The following is a 14,849-nucleotide window of genomic DNA, read 5'->3' as shown; positions in this document are numbered from 1 at the left end:
TAATTTAGTAATGGTAATGGTTTAATTTCATTTGAACATGCATCAGATTACAATTGAATGCATCCCATAATCAGTTCACAGTTCCACATGTCCAAAAGGAGTAGGAAGAAGCAAAGCTTATTAAATCCTACCCCTCCATCTGGTACTTTTACAATTTGTAACTGTTACATTTGTTCACTTCCTGCTTTCCAAATATAGTTTTTTTATTTTATTTTATTTTTGTCACATACCTTCAGTACATACATAAGTACTGAAGTTTCTAATATAATTAATGTTTTTTTTTAAATTTATTTTATAATTTTTTAAAATGTATTATTTATTATTTTTCATATTTATTTTTTTTCAAAATGACACAGTTTTTTTAATAGGGTTTTTTCCTAATGTAATTTGACCGTCTCTACAAGTAAAAATAGCTTCCAGTGTCCAAAAGAATCCCAACATGCACAAACATCACATGCCTGAAAGCGATGCTTGCAACAAAATGGTTCTATTTTTTTTGTCAAATCCCAGCATCCCCCTGGATCGACTCGAGCAAATCAGCCAATAAGATTGACCTCTACGATGTACGCAGGCGGCCATGGTGCGTGGGAACATTCCACATGTTTGTATAAAGTGTTTTCTTTTCTCAAATATGCGCTATTACTCACCAGGTACATCCAGGGGGCGGCCTCACCCAAGGACATGCTGATCCTGGTGGACGCGTGAGTGACCACCTTATGATTCCACTCGTACAGTCAGCCGGAATATTGCTCCGCCTCTGACCTTTGACCGGCCCGCGGGCGCCGAGCTCTCTTGTCTGCCGCCTCAGTGGCCGTGTGACGCTGACGAGCACGCAGGCCGACTCGGCCATTTACAGTACAGTCCAAAACAGGAAAAAGTTGAACCCCTTTGTGGAAAATGCCAGCGTATTTTTGTTTGTAGGAGGGAGAGCGCAGACCCGGGCCCAACCTTAACGTCAATGACGAGCATAAAAGTCGAACTTGACGCCCACATGCAATTAAAGGAGACTTTTTGTGATATAGAAATCGCAGGAGTTCATTACTCAGCAAAACCTACGGCGTCGTCTCAGAAAGAACGCTAAAATCATCACACAGCAACTTAACACTCAAAAGGTAGATGAGAAATATCCAAGACAAGTACCAATACAAGTAATTCATTGGAGGACAAGCAACATAATATATATATATATATATATATATATATATATATATATATATGGCTCCTAGGCTCTGCGATGCTGCCTCTGTTCAACAGAGGGAGGCTGACGTCATTGCAGCACCTCAATGGCGATAAGCAATTTTTTATATATATATATATGTGCCCTGCCCTTTCGAGGATAAACGGTATAGAAAATGGATGGACTTTTTTTCGCCATTTGTTTGTGGTCCCTAAGGGTAACTAACCCCGGTGAAAAGCTGTACATACAAACCAGCAGACACTTACTCCCTCGCCAATCATGAGCTATGACAAAACTCACAACCAGCTTGTCAACCCACTAGAAATCGCAGGAGTTCATTACTCAGCAAAATCTACGGCGTCGTCTCAGAAAGAACGCTAAATTCATCACACAGCAACTTAACACTCAAAATGTAGATGAGAAATATCCAAGACAAGTACCAATACCGGTAATTCATTGGAGGACAAGCGGCATCAAAAAAATTATATATGACTCCTAGGCTCTGCGATGCTGCCTCTGTCCAACAGAGGGAGGATGACGTCATTGCAGCGCCTCAATGGGGATAAGCAATGTTTTGTTTTTTGTTTTTTTAATATGTGCCCTGCCATTGGCTGGCAACCAATCCAGGGTTTACCCCTCCTTTTGTGAGGATAAACGGTATATATAATGGTTGGCCTTTTTTTCACCATTTGTTTGTGGTCCCTAAGGGTAACTAACCCCGGTGAAAAGCTGTACATACAAACCAGCAGACACTTACTCCCTCGTTTATTTTTTCTGTGCGTATGTACTGTACTGTAGCCAATCATGAGCTATGACAAAACTCACGACCAACTTGTCAACCCACTAGAAATCGCAGGAGTTCATTACTCAGCAAAACCTACGGTGTCGTCTCAGAAAGAACGCTAAATTCATCACACAGCAACTTAACACTCAAAATGTAGATGAGAAATATCCAAGCCAAGTACCAATACCAGTAATTTATTGGAGGACAAGCGACATAAAAAATGGATATATGGCTCCTAGGCTCTGCAATGCTGCCTCTGTTTGTTCAACAGAGGGAGGCTGACATCATTGCAGCGCCTCGATGGGGATAAGCAATGTTTTTTTTTGTTTTTCTTTCTATATGTGCCCTGCCATTGGCTGGCAACCAGTCCAGGGTGTACCTTTCCTTTTGCGAGGATAAATTTGATTTTTTTTTCGCCATTTGTTTGTGGTCCCTCAGGGTAGCAAAAGCTGTACATACAAACCAGCAGACACTCACTCCCCATTTCTAAGTTTTTGTGGTTGTGGTAATTTCCTAATTATGATTTTAATTGATGTCCCGTCACGTCCAATCTTCAGGAGCGGCAGCGTGTCGGGTCTGACCCTCAAGCTGATCCGAACGTCCGTCAGCGAGATGCTGGAGACGCTGTCGGACGACGACTACGTCAACGTCGTCTATGTGAGTCTTGACACAGATAACACGTAAAATGTATGGAATGTATGGAGTTGATGTAGAAGTCCAATCAATGGCCACCGGGGGTCAGTGCTGCGCCGTATTAAGCATCCTTCATTGCTTCTTTTATTTGCATTTCAACACTCTTTCCAGTTGATTTGCTATTTGGGAGTCAAGATGTGATCTTCTGTGTGTGTGTGTGTGTGTGTGTGTGTCGTTCATAGCATGGAGCGTCTTAACAGTCCGCACACATGACGGCGTTGGTGTAAAAAAAAAAAAAACGCCACACAAGTTGATGGCGGCAGCGACGCGTAAACGTAATGGAAACGCGCCTCGACTCGATTGAGCCGCTGATGCGTTCACTGACACAGGGAATATTCATCACTTTAAAGTGCCGCAACGCTGGCTTTTTCCTGGCAATCGAGGTTAGAAAGATGTGATATGAGCTGCTTTCAGAAGACGCGTTTAAAATATTGTGTATATAAATCTATAAATATGAATATGAATGCATTTTGTTCCACTGCCTTGATGGAGCGCCGCCTTTTTCGCTGTTGTTTTTGTGGCGCTTTCAAATTAGCTAAGAGCTTCTGAAGGTAATGCAATTAGCTGGATATTGATGCAACCACTCTTCAGCTTCATCATAGAAGAGAGCTTTGGTGTGTTGGTGTATCAGGTAACGTGACACACAACATACACACAACAACATTAATAAGCGTGTGTTTATGCATTGCCGTATTGACTGTTTTTTCCCCCCGAAAAAGATGAGTCCTCTTATATTCGGCGTCTCGAGGCGCGTCAAAAGTATATTTTAGAAGCTAATATTCAGCGTTGCCTGTTTTTGAACCCATGTGCTACTACAAGGTACAACAGTCATGCATTTTGCCCCCCGAAAGCAGTCTTAAAAAGGGTGGTCGTCTTATATTCAGACTTTCTTATATTTGAGTCCATACAGTACTACAAGGCTATCCTGATGTCATAAAGGCAGTAACGGATTGATTGCAATATGAGACTGTATTTTTTTTTATTCAAAAATATTGCAAAAGAATGGTCGTCTTATATTCGAGGTTATTTATATTGTAATCAATATGGTACCACAAGGGTGTGCTGATAAAATAAAGACAGTACCATAAGACGGCATTTTCTCAGAGTAAAAAGAATGGTCGTCTTATATTTGAGGTTATTTATATTGCAATCAATATGGTTCCACAAGGGTGTGTTGATGAAATAAAGACAGTACCATAGGATGGCATTTTCTCAGAGTAAAAAGAATGGTCGTCTTATATTCGAGGTTATTTATATCGTAATCAATATGGTTTCAGAAGGGTGTGTTGATGAAATAAAGACAGTACCATAAGACGGCATTTTCTCAGAGTAAAAAGAATGGTCGTCTTATATTTGAGAGTAATTTATATTGTAATCAATATGGTACCACAAGGGTGTGTTGATGAAATAAAGACAGTACCATAAGACGGCATTTTCTCAGAGTAAAAAGGGTGGTCGGTACTACAAGGTGTGATCATGACATGAAGACAATAGCTCATTGACCCGAATATAAGACAGTATTTTTTTGACTTGAAAATATAAAAAATGAATAGTCATTTTATTTTTAGGGTTGTTTATATTTGAGTCAATATGGTACTACAAGGGTGTACTGATGGTTCCAGTCGGTACAGTACGGCAAGAGTGTTGCTGAAATGAAGAAAATACCATAACGACCTGAATATAAGACAGTATTTTTTTCCTTAGGAAACAGTCTGAAAAAGAGCCAATACGGTACTACAAGGGTGTGCTGATGAAATAAAGACCATAAGACGGCATTTTCTCAGAGTAAAAAAAATGGTCGTCTTATATTCGAGGTTATTTATATTGTAATCTATATGGTACCACAAGGGTGTGTTGATAAAATAAAGACAGTACCATAAGACGGCATTTTCTCAGAGTAAAAAAGAACGGTCGTCTTATATTCGAGGTTATTTATATTGTAATCAATATGGTACCACAAGGGTTTGTTGATTAAATAATGACAGTATGTGCAGTATTTGAATGAGTGGAATGTAAGACAGTGTTTTTGCCCTACTAAAGAGGGGTGGTCTTACATTCGGGTCGAAGAAAATACCATAACGACCTGAATATAAGACGGTATTTTTTTCCTTAGGAAACAGTCTGAAAAAGAGCCAATACGGTACTACAAGGGTGTGCTGATGAAATAAAGACAGTACCATAAGACGGCATTTTCTCAGAGTAAAAAAGAAAGGTCGTCTTATATTCGAGGTTATTTATATTGTAATCAATATGGTACCACAAGGGTGTGTTGATTAAATAATGACAGTATGTGCAGTATTTGAATGAGTGGAATGTAAGACAGTGTTTTTGCCCTACTTAAGAGGGGTGGTCTTACATTCGGGACGGTGTGATATTGTGGTGGCCGCTCTTAGGAGATTACAGTAATGCTAATATAATAATAATAATAATAATAATAATCCATGATAAAGATTGTGATTTTCTTTGTTTGTCGTCCCTTCCTTGCTACCCTACCTTCTGCTCCTGCAGCCTCCTTCGGTCTGTAAAGAGTTTTTTTTCCTAAAAAGCAGATCTATGTGGGTTAGATACCGTATGATCCCGCATGACGCCCCCAAAGCCACATATTTTACACAAAAACCCCCAACAAATATGTGCACTTCTCCGACCGCGTGTGTCCCCCCCTCCCCCGTCATCCCACCTTCCTCTCCCTCTTGTCCCCCCCGCCAGTTCAACGACAAGGCCACGCACGCCGCCTGCTTCGAGAACCTGGTGCAAGCCAACGTGCGAAACAAGAGGATCCTGAAGGAAGCCGTGCAGGGCATCAGCGCCAAGGGCACCACCAAATACAAGGAAGGCTTCGAGCTGGCCTTCAAGCAGCTCGCCCAGGTACTGCATGGTACCACATAGTACCACATGGTACCACATAGTACAACATGGTACCACATAGTACCACATGGTACCACATAGTACCACATGGTACCACATTATTCAAGAGTTTCCATTCTAACCAATCCAATAATACTTATGTTAAACAATAAAGAAACCTAGATTAGAGCTGGGTAAAATTCAGTTTGTGGTAAAATGTGTTTAAAGGGGTGAAATGTATTTATTATTTTAATAATTACTCTAATATTTTATTTGATTTTTTCCAATTTTAAAATGGTTTTTTCCATATTAATTTACTAAATTAATTAATATTAATTAATATTAATTAATTAATATGAATGAATATTACTTAATTAATATTAATTAATATGAATCAATATTAATTAATTAATATTAATTAATATTAATTAATTTACTACAAATATAGTAATGAGTAAAATGTCATCACAATAATGGTTGATAAAAAATGGTTGATAAAACTGGCTTCAATTTGAATTAAATGGGGATCAAATCTGGATACAGTTCTGCTTCTGACCAGGCATACCATTTTTTTTCCAAAATATTGTATTTATTTGTTACTTTTTTTTGTATTTCCATTTTTTTATACATGGTAAAGATAAAATAAAGACAGTACCATAAGAAGGCATTTTCTCGGATTAAAAAGAATGGTCGTCTTATGTTATTTTTGTTCATTTTTTTTGTATTTCCATTTTTATACATTTAATTTTTTTACATATATTGATATTTACATACTGAATCCCAATTAAACAGGAATTCTGGATCAGATCCGAATGAAATTGAGACTCTGATAGTGAATACACATAGCAGACGTTTGTTCAACCAAGAGAAAGTTATTGATTTGAACATAAAACGTGCATAATAGAGCGAAACGATGACGTATTGTTCCCACGACAGTAAAGTATTTGTCGCCCTCTTGTGGTGGCACCCAACACTTGCATTCTTCTTCTTCAGGTAAACGTATCCAGGGCCAACTGCAACAAGATCATCATGCTCTTCACCGATGGAGGCGAGGAGCGCGCTGAGGAGATCTTTCAGCACTACAACCCCAAACAAGCCGTGAGTGCTCATAAAATTAACATTTATTCATTAAATTTATTTATTAGATAAAAATGTCCACTTTTTGCAGGTGCGCATTTTTACATTCTCAGTGGGTCAGCACAACTACGACAAAGGACCCATACAGTGGATGGCGTGTGCTAACAAAGGTTTGTTTTAAAAATATTTCTGATGTGTAAAAAAAACATTTTTAAAGAAAATTTAATCATGAAAATAACGTTTTGTCAGGTTACTATTATGAGATCCCATCCATTGGCGCCATCAGGTTGAACACTCAAGTAAGGAAATGTCGCCCTCATGTGGCCGTAAGCATGCATTGCATGTTCTTTCTCATTTTTTTCCTCCTCGCAGGAGTACCTTGACGTTTTGGGCAGACCCATGGTCAAAGCAGACCGGAAGGCCAAGCAGGTCCAGTGGACTAACGTCTACCAGGACGCACTGGTGCGTACCAAGCACCCACACGCGTGTCAATATTTGTTGTTATCTTGTTAAACTCCGGTTCAACTCCCGACTGGCTTTCTGGTCATTGATGGATGAGCTTTTATTGGCTGCGTTCAAATCATTTTTCACGCTACTTGAACCCGTCTTGTGTTGCGTTAAAAGTGACAGATAAGAAAGCTGAAGGCATCGTCAGCTTTACTGATAAGACCGATCCGCTTTCCCACCACCACCACCGCCGCCGCCGCCATCGTCTCTGTGCTTCGTTACCGCGACAGCTCATTTTTATTTTCAGACTTTTAAACTGCACAGACTTGACTTTTTGTGAAGTTTTCTTGTGTAACTTCCACCGGTTTGTGCCAACAGGAGCTGGGACTGGTCATCACGGGAACGCTTCCTGTCTTCAACAAGACCAACACGGGGTCAAAGGTTAGCGCCTGTTCTCACCATCACGGCTATGACTGCCATTCGTGCTAATATTAGCATTAGTCGTTAGTAGTTTTTAATAGTAGATATTTTTTTACATAGGATCTTAATAAGACCGCGTAACAATGAAATACTTGCAGTATTTACGTATTTTTTAGTGTTGTAGTAGATAGCTAGATAGCTTGATAGCTAGATAGCTTGATAGCTAGATAGCTTGATAGCTAGATAGCTAGATAGCTAGATAGCTTGATAGCTAGATAGCTAGATAGCTTGATAGCTAGATAGCTTGATAGCTTGATAGCTTGATAGCTTGATAGCTAGATAGCTTGATAGCTAGATAGCTAGATAGCTTGATAGCTAGATAGCTAGATAGCTTGATAGCTAGATAGCTTGATAGCTAGATAGCTAGATAGCTTGATAGCTAGATAGCTAGATAGCTTGATAGCTAGATAGCTAGATAGCTTGATAGCTAGATAGCTAGATAGCTTGATAGCTAGATAGCTAGATAGCTTGATAGCTTGATAGCTAGATAGCTAGATAGCTTGATAGCTAGATAGCTAGATAGCTTGATAGCTAGATAGCTAGATAGCTAGATAGCTTGACGAAATGTCGTTGCCTGGCTCCCGTATAATAATAAATATTAATAATAATGTGGTGAATATGAACAACAATGTACGGCGTAAACAGTAAATTGCACAAATTTATTGTAATATGTTTGTCCTATTATCATTTTTTATACTATTTTTATACTATTTTACTATTATATAAAGTCAAACAATTTTGGCGTTTCTAATAAAATTTCCTGTTAACATAAGCATGATAATAATTTTTCTTATGTTTAATGAAATAGTCCAATTGTGTACAGATAATAATTACATATTAGATAAATTAGATATTCTTTAGTTAAATTCTAATGAATTATATCATTTTATACTGTAAATTATATACAATTTTATAATTACACCTAAAAAAAATATGACCAGTGATGTATTGTTTTTTATACTATTTTTATACTATTTTAGTATTATATACAGTCAAACAATTTCGGAGTTTCTAATAAAATTTCCTGTTAACATAAGCATGATAATAATTTTGCTTATGTTTAATGAAATAGTCCAATTGTGTACAGATAATAATTACATATTAGATCATTTAGATACTATTTAGTTAAATTCTAATGAATTATATCATTTTATATTGTAAATTATATAAAATTTTATAATTACACCTAAAAAAAATATGACCAGTGATGTATTGTTTTGTATTTACCTTTGGTTTTATGAATATTACTCATTGTGAATGCTTTAAAATCAAACATTTATGTATTTGTTATTACATTGATGAATGTAGTTTTATATATTTGTATTGTTTTAATGTATTTTCTTATTCTATAACTGCTGTCAGCAGAGAGTCATGCTAATATCACCATATCTATGAAATAGTATTCATTAGGGACGAGCATTCACGCTGATGCTTTTTATGATGACGTGATTGGACATACGTCCTTGACGTTGACGCCGTGAAGGTCAGCGGCCGTGTAGCGAAGGAGACCAAAAGCGTCAGACGAGGGAGACAAATGATGGCTAACATAAGTGGGTCAAGATGAGTTTACATGTCCACCCCGCGAGACGCCGAGGTTACTTTGTCTGCAAATACCTCGTCAGTGACTCATGGCGGCATGTTGGACTTTTGGGAATGAAACTTTCCAGATATTTCCATTGCTCATTTCCTTGAAACGCCTCAGAGGAGCAGCAGGCTCCGTCACAATTAGTTGACTTTTTTTTTTTTTTTGGTGTGTGTGTGTGGCTCTTTACAGAAATCCCAGAACCAGCTCATCCTGGGTGTCATGGCCATCGACGTCTCGCTGGAAGACATCAAGAGACTCACGCCACGCTTTACTGTAAGGACGTAACATTAGGTACACCGAAGCGATCCAATGACATTCCGTATCGCGACGCTTTAAAGCGCAGTTGTCCTTTCATGTATAGAGGATCTTTGACTGGCAGTAGGTTCTCAAAAACAGCAGAGTGCTTCTGTCATATAAAGAATCTTGGACTAGCCTTTTTACAGTCCATCATCAAAAACAGCAAAGTGCCACTGTCACATTAAAGATATTTGACTCATGTTTTTGAAATAGGTTCTCAAAAACAGCAGAGTGCTTCTGTCATATAAAGAATCTTGGTCTAGCCTTTTTGCAGTCCATCATCAAAAACAGCAAGGTGCCCCTGTCACATTAAAGATATTTGACTCATGTTTTTGAAATAGGTTCTCAAAAACAGCAGAGTGCGTCTGTCATATACAGGATCTTGGACTAGCCTTTTTGCAGTCCATCATCAAAAACAGCAAGGTTCCCCTGTCACATTAAAGATATTTGACTCATATTTTTGAAATAGGTTCTCAAAAACAGCAGAGTGCGTCTGTCATATACAGGATCTTGGACTAGCCTTTTTGCAGTTTGTCATAAAAAACAGCAAGGTGCCCCTGTCACATTAAAGATATTTGAGTCATGTTTTTGAAATAGGTTCTCAAAAACAGCAGAGTGCTTCTGTTATATACAGGATCTTGGACTAGCCTTTTTGCAGTCCGTCATCAAAAACAGCAAAGCGCCCCTATCACATTAAGATATTTGAGTCATGTTTTTGAAATACATTCTAAAAAACAGCAGAGTGCTTCTGTTATATACAGGATCTTGGACTTGCCTTTTGGCAGTCTGTCATCAAAAACAGCAAAGCGCCCGTGTCACATTAAAGAGATTTGACTCATGTTTTTGAAATAGGTTCTCAAAAACAGCAGAGTGCTTCTGTCATATACAGGATCTTGGACTAGCCTTTTTGCAGTCCGTCATCAAAAACAGCAAAGCGCCCCTGTCACATTAAAGATATTTGACTCATGTTTTTGAAATAGGTTCTCAAAAACAGCAGAGTGCGTCTGTCATATACAGGATCTTGGACTAGCCTTTTTGCAGTCTGTCATCAAAAACAGCAAAGCACCCCGTCACATTAAAGATATTTGACTCATGTTTTTGAAATAGGTTCTCAAAAACAGCAGAGTGCTTCTGTTATATAAAGGATCTTGGACTAGCCTTTTTGCAGTCCGTCATCAAAAACAGCAAAACACCCCGTCACATTAAAGATATTTGACTCATGTTTTTGAAATAGGTTCCCAAAAACAGCCGAGTGCTTCTGTCATATACAGGATCTTGGACTAGCCTTTTTGCAGTCCGTCATCAAAAACAGCAAAGCACCCCGTCACATTAAAGATATTTGACTCATGTTTTTGATTCTCAAAAACAGCAGAGTGCTTCGGTCATATACAGGATCTTGGACTAGCCTTTTTGCAGCCTATCATCAAAAACAGCAAAGCGCCCCTGTCACATTGAAGATATTAGACTCATGTTTTTGAAATAGGTTCTCAAAAACAGCAGCGCACTCTTGCCATATACTGTAAATAATAATTGATAAGGTCGTGCCATATAAAGGATCTTTGGCTGAACGTCCTCAAAAAGGCCATAAAGGATCTTTCACTTGTGTTTTTGAAGTAGGTCCTCAAAAACAGCAGAACATTCATCACGTAGAGGATCATTGACTAACGTGTTTTCAGTAGGTCCTCAAAAATGGCAGCACACTCTGTCCATATAAATAATCTTTGATAGAAGTCCTCCAAACAGCAGAGATTTTGTGTGATAAAGATGAAGTCTGACTATTGCTTCCTTTCTCCTCCAGTTTGGACCAAACGGCTACTACTTTGCCATCGACCCCAACGGATACGTGCTGCTTCACCCCAACCTCCAGCCGCCGGTACTTCCTGTTCTCTAGCAAGTCCATCTGGGACCCTTCACCTCATGAAGTTGACAAGCTCGCTTTCCCTTCTGTGCAGACGGCCGAGTTCCACGAGCCTGTCACCTTGGACTTCTTGGATGCCGAGCTGGAGAATGACGTCAAAGTGGAGGTCAGCATCTCCTTCACTCGCTCTCCTCAAAGTCCAAATGAAACAGTTTGTACTTGCTGTTTTTCATTCCTAATTATCTTCCCAGATAAGAAGGAAGATGATTGATGGTCTGACAGGAAATTATCCAATTTCTGCTCTGGTCAAATCACAAGATGAGGTAGTTTTAGTATTAATTATTACAACGTTCATAACTCGCTGTACTGATCATGGGGACAGGATTCTAACCACTGTTTGCCCTCGTAGCGCTACATTGACGTGGGGCAGAGGACCTACACCTTTGCACCAGTAAAGGGTACCGATTACAGGTAATTACACTACAAACAAAGACGGCGATTTTCCTGCGTTCTCAACTGAGAATTTAAGCAAAATATCCCAAAAATATGGCAAAAATTTGACCCATGTAATAAATCAGCTATAAAATACACTAAAAACAATAAGTTGTTCATTCATTTTCTACCGCTTTTTCCTCACGAGGGTCGCGGGGGTGCTGGAGCCTATCCCAGCTGTCTTTGGGCGAGAGGCGGGGTACACCCTGGACTCGTTGCCAGCCAGCCAATCACAAGGCACATATAGACAAACAACCATTCACACTCACATTCATACCTATGGACAATTTGGAGTCGCTAATTAACCTAGCATGTTTTTGGAATGTGGGAGGAAACCGGAGTACCCGGAGAAAACCCACGCATGCACGGGGAAAACATGCAAACTCCACACAGAGATGGGCCGAAGGTGGTATTGAACCCTGGTCTCCTAGCTGTGAGGTCTGCGCGCTAACCACTCGACCTCCGTGCCGCCCACAATAAGTTATGTACCATCAAATTTGCTTCTCATGTCTTGGTTACCTTCTTAGGCTTCCTCATCCATGAATTTTTTTTTTTTTTTGGGGGGGGGGTTACCTGGGGCGGGCCGGGTTCCGCTTCCTGGGGGTGGGTGTGGTGGCGCCTCCGGCCGTGCACGGGCTCGCTTCCGGTTGGCGGGGTCGCCCTTGTGCCCGCAGGTGTGTGGCCCTCGATGCCCTTCTGCCCTAGTGGGGTATGGTCTCCCGCTTGTCTCGGGGGTGCGGCTCTCCTCCGGCCTGCTGGCGCCCTGTTGCCGGTTGGGATTGCTCGGACTTCCCGGGCAACCCAAATAAGTCCTCCAGGCGTCCAAGGACACCATAGTCCCTCCAGCGTGTCCGAGGTGTGCCCCGGGGCCTTCTCCCGACTGGGCATGCCCAGAACACCTCACCTCACTGTGTTCTTGGGACAACAGAACCGAGATCTATCCCTTTAAATAATTGTCTGGTTTTGTTTCATGTGTCCGCTCAGTCTGGCGCTGGTTCTGCCCGACTACAGCTCGCATTACATCCGGGCCACCATCGGCGACACCATCACACAAGCCAAATGTAAGTGTTCTTCCATTTATCGCTTTTTCCACACACTGATGATGTTGATGATGGAAAAACGAATGTGCAATGATGTTGCTTTGCCATGTAAGGGCGGGACATCGGCTTATGGCGGCTATCCATCACCGTCGCCATCACGTGTCGCCGCTTGTTGGCGCATGCTCTTAAGTTGCGGCGGGTTTCTGGCTGCAGACGAACTAACTGTGTGTGTGTGTGTGTGTGTGTGTGGTGTGTTCGACAATTTGGATCGTCTATATGTGTGTGTGAAGTGGAAAAATAGAGTATGCGTGTGCTTTGAGTTTGTCCCTAAGCCCCCGTCACTCTGTGAAGCACGAATGAAGCAGAAGCAGCCAGATTGAAAACGTTTCAAAATTTGAGCGATATTCGGCAGATAATTTGAAATTCGTAAGCTTGCAGGATCTTGGACTAGCCATTTTGCAGCCCATCATCAAAAACAGCAAGTCGCCCCTGTCACATTAAAGATATTTGACTCATGTTTTCGAAATAGTTTCTCCAAACAGCAGAGTACTTCTGTCATATACAGGATCTTGGACTAACCTTTTTGCAGTCCATCATCAAAAACAGCAAAGCGCTCCTGTCACATTAAAGATATTTGACTCATGTTTTCGAAATAGGTTCTCAAAAACAGCACAGTGCTTCTGTCATATGCAGGATCTTGGACTAACCTTTTTGCAGTCCATCATCAAAAACAGCAAAGCACCCCTGTCACATTAAAGATATTTGACTCATGTTTTTGAAATAGGTTCTCAAAAACAGCAGAGTGCTTCTGTCATATACAGGATCTTGGACTAGCCATTTTGCGGTCCATCATCAAAAACAGCAAAGCACCCCTGTCACATTAAAGATATTTGACTCATGTTTTAGAAATAGGTTCTCAAAAACAGCAGAGTGCTTCTGTCATATGCAGGATCTTGGACTAGCCATTTTGCAGCCCATCATCAAAAACAGCAAGTCGCCCCTGTCACATTAAAGATATTTGACTCATGTTTTGACATAGGTTCTCAAAAACAGCAGAGTACTTTTGTCATATACAGGATCTTGGACTAGCCGTTTTGCAGCCCATCATCAAAAACAGCAAAGCGACCGTGTCACATTAAAGATATTTGACTCATGTTTTTTAAATAGGTTCTCAAAAACAGCAGAGTGCTTCTGTCATATGCAGGATCTTGGACTAGCCATTTTGCAGTCCATCATCAAAAAAAAGCAAAGCGCTCCTGTCACATTAAAGATATTTGACTCATGTTTTAGAAATAGGTTCTCAAAAATAGCAGAGTGCTTCTGTCATATACAGGATCTTGGACTAGCCTTTTTGCAGTCCATCATCAAAAACAGCAAAGCGCCCCTGTCACATTAAAGATATTTGACTCATGTTTTTGAAATAGGTTCTCAAAAACAGCAGAGTGCTTCTGTCATATACAGGATCTTGGACTAGCCGTTTTGCAGTCCATCATCAAAAACAGCAAAGCACCCCTGTCACATTAAAGATATTTGACTCATGTTTTTGAAATAGATTCTCAAAAACAGCAGCACACTCTTGCCATATACTGTAAATAATAATTGATAAGCGCATGCTCATGCCATATAAAGGATCTTTCACTTGTGTTCTTGAAGTAGGTCCTCAAAAACAGCAGAGTGCTTCTGTCAAATACAGGATCTTGGACTTGCCTTTTGGCACTCCGTCATCAAAAACAGCAAAGCGCCTCTGTCTCATTAAAGATATTTGACTCATGATTTTGATTCTCAAAAACAGCAGAGTGCACACTGCTAGTTCTCTTACAAACATGTTTTTTTTTATTTTTATTTTTCCATTTTTGAGCGTTAATACTTCAAATCCTCCTGTCAGAATCGTGCCAAAGTCAACTGGCATTTTTCTCAATCTAAATCTCCTTATTGGCACCTCCAGCATCGACTTGAGCGCAGGAATGTTCTGGAAAGGGGAAAGGTTCCTCCCAACACTGCATCCTCCGTTTTGGGACAATAAATCTGGATTTGGCTCGTTCTTGATAAATTGCAACCTTTTAACAGCAGAAATA

General features: G+C 40.1%; 1 protein-coding gene across 2 annotated transcripts in view; it reads left to right on the top strand.

Annotated features, from left to right (window-relative positions):
- The window catches only part of LOC131132751 (voltage-dependent calcium channel subunit alpha-2/delta-1-like), a 71,881-nt gene that overhangs the window by 25,311 nt on the left and 31,721 nt on the right, over positions 1 to 14,849 (top strand). For both annotated transcript variants that reach the window (XM_058078664.1, XM_058078666.1), the window contains exons 8-22: positions 511 to 580; positions 651 to 701; positions 2,519 to 2,618; positions 5,361 to 5,519; positions 6,492 to 6,596; positions 6,667 to 6,745; positions 6,825 to 6,874; positions 6,948 to 7,037; positions 7,401 to 7,463; positions 9,277 to 9,360; positions 11,183 to 11,257; positions 11,337 to 11,408; positions 11,494 to 11,565; positions 11,652 to 11,713; positions 12,719 to 12,795. In XM_058078664.1, the coding sequence (XP_057934647.1) occupies positions 511 to 580; positions 651 to 701; positions 2,519 to 2,618; positions 5,361 to 5,519; positions 6,492 to 6,596; positions 6,667 to 6,745; positions 6,825 to 6,874; positions 6,948 to 7,037; positions 7,401 to 7,463; positions 9,277 to 9,360; positions 11,183 to 11,257; positions 11,337 to 11,408; positions 11,494 to 11,565; positions 11,652 to 11,713; positions 12,719 to 12,795 (1,209 nt within the window). The remainder of the gene's footprint in view (positions 1 to 510; positions 581 to 650; positions 702 to 2,518; positions 2,619 to 5,360; positions 5,520 to 6,491; positions 6,597 to 6,666; positions 6,746 to 6,824; positions 6,875 to 6,947; positions 7,038 to 7,400; positions 7,464 to 9,276; positions 9,361 to 11,182; positions 11,258 to 11,336; positions 11,409 to 11,493; positions 11,566 to 11,651; positions 11,714 to 12,718; positions 12,796 to 14,849) is intronic.

Source organism: Doryrhamphus excisus, chromosome 7 (assembly GCF_030265055.1).
Source record: "Doryrhamphus excisus isolate RoL2022-K1 chromosome 7, RoL_Dexc_1.0, whole genome shotgun sequence".
Lineage (NCBI taxonomy): Eukaryota > Metazoa > Chordata > Actinopteri > Syngnathiformes > Syngnathidae > Doryrhamphus > Doryrhamphus excisus.
This window is presented reverse-complemented; position numbering and strand designations above follow the sequence as displayed.